General features: G+C 38.1%; 1 protein-coding gene across 2 annotated transcripts in view; it reads left to right on the forward strand.

The window, feature by feature from the left end:
- The window catches only part of TOPBP1 (DNA topoisomerase II binding protein 1), a 79811-nt gene extending 74936 nt beyond the window's left edge, over window positions 1–4875 (forward strand). For both annotated transcript variants that reach the window (XM_079921531.1, XM_079921532.1), the window contains exon 28: window positions 4091–4875. In XM_079921531.1, the coding sequence (XP_079777657.1) occupies window positions 4091–4234 (144 nt within the window). In that variant the 3' untranslated portion in view covers window positions 4235–4875. The remainder of the gene's footprint in view (window positions 1–4090) is intronic.
- Window positions 4876–7801: the final 2926 nt, after the last annotated feature.

Raw genomic sequence — 7801 nt, forward strand, 5'->3', positions numbered from 1 at the left:
ATTGTGGCACACAGGCTTCTCTTTTGTTGTAGTGTGTGGGTTTTTTTCTCTCTCTAGTTGGGTCACGTGGGCTCCAGAGCGCCTGGGCTCTGTAGTTTTGTGGAATGCGGGCTCTCTCGTTGAGGTGCACAGGCTTAGTTGCCCCAGGGCATGTGGGATCTTAGTTCCCTGACCAGAGATCGAAACTGTGTCCCCTGAATTAGAAGGTGGTCTCTTTACCACTGGACCACTGAGGAAGTCCTAAGGCCTCCATTGTTTCTGATAAGAAGTTAATGGTAATTTGAATTGTTCTCCTTTATGCAATGTGTCATTTTTCTCCTGGCTGTTCTCAGGATTTTCTCTTCATCTTTGATTTTCAACCATTTATATTTCCAGGTATGGTTTCTTTGTATGAATCCTGATTGGTATTCACAAAGCTTCTTTAAACTTATGTCTCTCACCAAGTTTGGGAAATTTGGGGCATTATTTCTTCATTCTGCTATTTTTCTGCTTCATTCTTTTCTGTCTGGGAATTCAGTTACTCATGTTACTCTTTTGATATTGTCCCACAGGCCCCTAAGCCTGTATTCACTTATTTGCAATTATTTTTCTCTGTGCTCTTCTGATTGCCCAATTCCTGTGTATCTATCTCCAACTTCACTGATTTTTTCCTGTTATTTTCATCTGCTCTTAATCCTATCCAGTGAGACTTTGATTTAAGTCTTATATTTTTGGACTTCCCTGGTGGCTCTGTGGTTAAGAATCTGCCTGCGAATGCAGGGAACGTGGGTTCAATTCCTGGTCTGGGAAGATCCCACATGCCACGGAGCAACTGAGCCTGTGCACCACAACTACTGAGCCTGTGCTCTAGAGCCCGCACGCCACAACTGCTGAGCCTGTGCGCCACAACTACTGAAGCCCGTGTGCTCTAGGGCCTGTATGCCACAACTACTGAGCCCACATGATGCAACTACTGAAGCCTGCGTGCCTGGAGCCCATGCTCCACAACAAGAAAGCCACTGCAATGAGAAGCCCACGCACCAGAACGAAGAGTAGCTCCCATTTGCCACAACTAGAGAAAGCCTGCGTGCAGCAGTGAAGACCCAACACAGCCAAAAATAAATAAAATTTTTTTTTTAAGTATTACTTGTTTATATCTAAAATCGCTTTGGTTCTTTTCTGTGGTTTCTGTTTTTGTGCTGAGATTTCGTCTGTTCACTCATTTCAAGCATATTTTCCTTTATATCATTAAGAACAGTTATAATAGCTATGTTGCAATTGTCTACTATTTCCAACATCTGGGTCATGAGCAAGATGTTCTGTTACTTTTTTTTTAATTAATTAATTAATTAATTCCAATTTATTTGGAAATAATTGTAGATTTACATGCAGTAGTAAGAAATAATACAGAGAGATTCCATATACACTTTCTCCAGGTTACACTAGTGGGTAGCATCTTGCAAAAACAAGGATATCCTTACAACCAGGATATTGGCTTTATACAATCCAAGCTTATTCAGATTTCCCCAGTTTTACTTCTATTCATGTATATTTGTGTATTTAGATTTCTGCAGTTTTATCATGTGTAAGTTCATGTATCTGTCACCACAGTCAAGATACAGAACAGTTCTATCACTACAAGAATCCCTCTTTTTTTTTTTTTTTTTTTTGCAGCACACAGGCCTCTCACTGTTGTGGCCTCTCCCGTTGCGGAGCACAGGCTCCAGACGCGCAGGCTCAGTGGCCATGGCTCACGGGCCTAGCCACTCTGTGGCATGTGGGATCTTCCCAGACCGGGGCACAAATCCATGTCCCTCGCATCAGCAGGTGGACTCTTAACCACTACGCCACCAGGGAAGCCCAAGAATCCCTCATTTTTTAAAACTTAAATAAATGGAATTAATAATAGTGTGTAAACTTTGGCAATTGGCTTTTTTCACTCAGTAAAATTCCTTTGAGTTTCATCCAGATTGTTGCATTCTTATGCAACAATGAATACTTTTATTGCTGAGTAGTACAGATGTACCACAGTTAATCATTAACCTATGGAAGGACATCTGGGTTGTTTCCGTTTATGTACAGTTTCATAGTGAAAATAAGATTTCATTGCACTGGGATAAATTCTCAAGAGTGTGTTTACAAAGTGGGCATATTTTACATTCTCACCATCAATGTATGAGTGATCCAGTTTCTTTGTATCCTCATCTGCATTTAGTTGTCATTTTTTATTTAGCCATTTCATTTGGTGTATGATCTCTCTTGTGATTTTAACTTGCATTTTCCTAATGGCTAATCAAAGTGACCATCTTTTTGTGTGCTTATTTGCCATGTTCATATCCTCTTCCTTGAAATGTCTCTTCATGTCTTTTGTCCACTTTGTAATTGAATTGTTTTTTTTTACGCTTGAGAGTTGTTTATAATAGATACTAGTCTTTTGTTGGATATGTATTTGCACATATTTTCTTCCAGTCTGTGGCTTATGTATTCATCCATTTACCTTTATCCTCTTTTTTTTTGGCTTAGCCACACAGCTAGCAGGATCTTAGTTCCTCAACCAGGGATTGAACCCGTGCCCCCGGTAGTGGAAGCACTGAGTCCTAACCACTGGACCACCAGGGATCCCCTACCTTTATCCTCTTAACAGGAATTTTTGCAAAACAAGTTTTAAAAAAGGTTTTATAGTTTTTACTTTTTATGTCTGATAATACGTAGAGGTGTAAGGTTTAGGTCAAAATTGTTAGGAGGTTGGTTGAGGGGTTTTCTGCCTCAGCATGTCCAGTTGCTCCAGCACCATTTGTTAAAAGAACTATACTCCATTTAGTTGCACTTGCACCTTGGTCAGTATTCAGATGTGCATTTTGTGTGGGTCTATTTCTGCATTCTCTGTTCTGTTCCATCAATCTATGTGTCTTTCCCTCTGCAAGACTCTTAATTACTGTATACATAATCAGTCCTAATATTAGGTCGTGATTCCTTCCTCTTTATTCCTCTTTTTCAAAATTGTTGTTGCTATTCTAGGGCCTGTACTTCTTTTTGACTGTGTCTTTATATGTAAATTTTTAAATAAGTCTGTCTATAAAAATACCTTTCTATGATTTTGATAGGAATTACATTAAACCTACAGATCAGTTTGAGTGTTTGACATCTTTACTATGTTAAGCCTTTTAGTCACTGAGGACAGCTTATCTCTAATTATTTAGATTGTCTGATTTCTTTCATGGGCATTTTGTAATTTTCAGTATATGTATATTTTTTTCTTAAGTTGATGCTTAAGTATTTCCATTTTGGGGGGTGATTTGTTTTTCTTGAGAATAGTTCATGTTCTGCTTCTTCACGTGTATAGTAATTATGGATGTATCCTAGAAATTACAAATCAGTTGTAGAGACTAGATCCTGTCATGTTCTTCTGAAGAGGACCATTTTATTTGTTTAGCAGGCAGTTTACTTGGCTGACCCTCCGCAGTGAGTGGCAGCTCAAATCTTAGTTGGGTTCTTTGAGCCTTACCTTGAGTCTCTGCACATACATGATTTAGGGGTCAAGCAAGGATTTGGTCAGTGTTTATAACACAGAGTTTGGAGCTCCTCCCAAAATTTCTGGAATTTCCCACCTCATTTTCTAGTGCTGTGGTTGCCATTCTGTCCTCTGGTTCTTCAAAGTTTTCTGTTAAAGTTTTAGCCAGTCAACATGACACAGACAGGGGCTTCTCCTCAGACTAAAAGCCATAAAAAATGAAAAGGGGAATTCATCCCATTCCATTCAAAGATTTTCAAAAATTTACACTAAACATAATATCTCACAGTTAAATGATAGCTATTAACTGTATTTTACCATATTTTCCATATTCTGTACTTAATCCATATTTTACAGATGAAACCATTAAGATCTGAGCTAGCCCCACTCTGCCTGAGCTATAAACTCATTTTTCTGATAAAGGTGAAATTTTGTTACACAGGATCTGTCACTAATGGTGACAGGTGCTAAATAGCTACCTTGAAAGACAAATGTTTAAGTTTTTTGGTCATAAAGCAGAGTAAAGGAATCTATTACCTAATTAACAATTTGAAATCTGAAAAAAATGAACAATGTTGGGTTTTTTACCCCCTTTTATAGGAATCTCCTCCTCAAGTAGAAAATTACTGTCTACCAGAAGCTATTTCATTTCTTCAGAATAATAAGGAACCTGGGCCTGGATTCTCACAAAAGAGGAAAGCTCCTACAGAGAAAAATAAAATCAAACGACCTAGAGTACAGTAATTGTATTTACTCAGTTACCAAACATTAAATGTGTTTTAAATTAATAGCTTGAATGTAACTGTGATGGATTTGTATAGTAATTTAAAGACAAGAACTTGAAGAATTCAGCTTCAGTGTAACAATGACCCTGCTTGAAGTTAGTTTTTAACACCTGAAATTTTAATCATTGAAATATTAACTGTTCCTGAATGGAAAGTTACCTAAAATAACAAAGTGCAACTCCTCAGCTAGCTTGTCATTAAACCATATTGACATGTGTAAAGGGCTTTTTGTTTATTTATTTTCTTGTAAATGTCTGAGTCTGTAGCTTAGTAGAAGTTTTAGCAAGGTGATAGATTTTGCCTTAAAATGTCTTTTAATTCATAACAACAAGGAAATTATCAATTGGGATTTATTCTTTTCCATGATTTTTAGCTTCTCACCATTTTACCTCTTTTTAACAGGAGCCTGAGCGCAAGGTTTAATGAGGAACTGAGGCTTTAAACTTAATGTGTGTGTATATATGTATATGCATGTTTATACAAATCTCCATGAGGTTTTCCAAGTTTGGACGCCAAAACTTCGAAAATAAGGACAATAAAGAATAAAAGTAGTGACTCAAAGTAGTTCAAATAAGTTTTTAAAAAGAAAAGCTTTCTGGTATCCATTTTCTTGTTGAAGCAATAAAAGATTTGTAAAACACATTAAAAAGTGAATCTAGTCATGTTTCTGATGTTGTTTATATAGAATATTGGTCTAGTGGGTTGAAAAAAAAGGAACTACAAAATTGCAGTAGCCTCTATTAAATAATCTAAACCTAAACACCAGGTACTACATGCATGACCACAATTCTCTAATTATAAAGCTACCTCATTTTGTTTGTAATTTTGATGTAAACTGTTCAATTCCTAATAATTCTTTTAAAGCCAAATTCAAATGGTGATGGATTAAAGTCCTCAACCTGGACATCAAACCCCTGAAGTTTTCATCAGGTTTTCCTCTAAATGGAGTAGGGGTTATCCTTGCCCTTCACAATACGAATTCCTACACCGCCAAACAGGTAGCATTGTTATATAAACTGTACTCCTGTCCCTCCCCCAAGCAAAAAAACACATGGGCCTGGTTTTATTAGAGCCAGTTTGTGTTAGTTGGGTCCTTTCATTGGCAGTTTGCAGTAAGTTTCTCCCTGAATTTCACTACTTAAAAATTCTTTGAAATAGTTACTCTACAAATCTTGATGAGCACACTGTTGACAAAACAACAAATGTTATTCCATTTCTCTATCCCAGGAAAAATTAACTAATGTACCATTTTCTTTTCTGCCAAGATTATGAACTATTTTTTCAGTTCAGGCCTTCAACACACAGTTTACAATTTTAAGGCTCCAGATCGGTCTACACCCAGCATAAATCATTTCAACTCAGGCTTTGGCTCTTACACTGTAAATGTCCTAATGCCAGCAAGTTCTTCTTAGCATGCAAATAATTCCAAGCATAGGTAGGTATCTCATTTAAAAAGGAAAAAAAAACAAAAATCTTTCCTTGATTATTCTTATTTTCTCCTTAGTATTACTACAGTATTTTAATCTGTGCCGCTTAAATTAGCATCTTATATTCCTCCATGAATTTTTCATGTTCATTGGTCTGATCTCATCACCATTAATTCAACAAATAAGACACCTTAGCTGTAAGGTAGTGCGTGGGCTTCAGGAGCAAACCACTTAGAGCACGTGCTCTCTGAGACAGCTTACAGAAGCAGGGCCCTCAATGCAGACACAGCACTCAGTTATACTCAGTATTTATATTATGGGCTGAATCGTGTCTTTCTTCCTCAACCCCCAAAAGAAAATTTCGTAAATTGAAACTTAACCCCATACATAACTGTACTTGGAAATTGGGCCATTGAGGGGGTAATTAAGGCTAAATGAGGTCCTATGAATGGGGCCCTACTTTGGTAGGACTGGTGGCCTTATGAGGAGAGACCAGGAGTTCATGGGCACAGAGGAAAGAGAGGAAAGACAAGACCATGTGGGGACACAGAGGCAGCTGTCTGCAAATTAGGAAGAGATGCCTTACCAGAAGCCACCCATGGCAGCACCTCAGCCTTAGAATTTTAGCCTCCAGAATTGTGAGAAGTTTGTTGTTCAAGCCACCCACTCTGTGGTATTCTCTTTTGGCAGCCCCAGCAGACTAATAACAATATTACCATGCAGAGGTTCACAAACTGCGCCATAATGCTCAGGAATGGCATAAGCACACTTTCGTAGGGCAGAGCTCAGAGTTTTAGAGTTCACATCCGTGGCTTCCCACCCAAAAAAGACAAACCACTGCTCTAGTCCAAACCTGTTAAAAGACAGGAAGGAAAGGGAAGGACAGAACAGCTAGAAAATGAAGGAGGGGCACAGCTGTTGGGATTCAATAAAAAGGAGCTGGAACTGGCTGAAACCAAGGAGGCTTCAAGAATAGTCTGGTCATTGACCTTTAGCTCATTATACCTATATTGTAATACAGTGGTCCCCAATCTTTTTGCCACCAGGGACCAGTTTCGAGGAAGACAATTTTTCCACGGATGGGGAGTGGTGGGGTGGGGGATGGTTCAGGCGGTAATGGGAACAAAGGGGAGCGGCAGATGAAGCTTTGCTGGCTCACCCGCCGCTCACCTCCTGCTGTGTGGCCCGGGCGTTGGGGACCCCTGTTGTAATACTAAAAATCACTCCCCCTTACGTGGACCAGAAAAGTGGGCAGTGGCTGATACCTGGGAAATACCCATGTTTCACTGAAATAGCAAGAATATTCCTCCCACTCATTAGCCTATGAAATTAGCCCATAAAACCCAAAAACCCCATGCCCTGGGGTCACTCTCACTTTCTGAAGACATCAGGCCAGAAGGGAGTGGCATGATATATTTAAAGTGCTGAAAGAAAAAAATACTGTGCTGGCAAACTTGTCCTTCAGAATTGGAGGAGAGATAGAGGGTTTTCCAGACAAGGAAAAGCTAGAGAAGTTCATCAATACTAGACCAGACTTACAAGAAATGTTAAAGGAACTTCTTTAAGCTGAAAGAGGGTTGGAGGCACTAATTAGTAATGAGAAACATGGAAGTATAAATCTCACTGTTAGAGATAAATATATAGTAAAATTCAGAAAAATCTAATGTAAAATTGGTGAGTTAATCACTTATAAAGGTACTAGGAAGGTACTAGGAAGGTTAAGACAAGAGTAGTAAAACTACAATTTTTTAACAATAATAACAATATTAATAATATTAATAACAATAACAATTTGTTAATGGATACACAAGATTAAAAGATGTAAATTGTGACATCAATATAAAACGTGGTGTGGGGAGTAAAAATGTAGAGCTTTAGAATGAGATCAAACTTAAGTTGTTATCAACTTAAAATAAACTGTTATAAATAAAAATATAAGTTGTTTTATGTAAGCTCATGGTAACCACAAAGCACAACCCACAGTAGATACATAAAAGACAAAGAGAAAGGAATCAAAGCATACCACTACAGAAAACCATCAAATCAAAAAGTAAGAGAGCAAGAGATGAACAAGGGAACAGAGGAACTACAAAACAGCC

The sequence above is a fragment of the Stenella coeruleoalba genome (genome assembly GCF_951394435.1).
Source record: "Stenella coeruleoalba genome assembly, chromosome: 5".
NCBI classification, from domain to species: domain Eukaryota; kingdom Metazoa; phylum Chordata; class Mammalia; order Artiodactyla; family Delphinidae; genus Stenella; species Stenella coeruleoalba.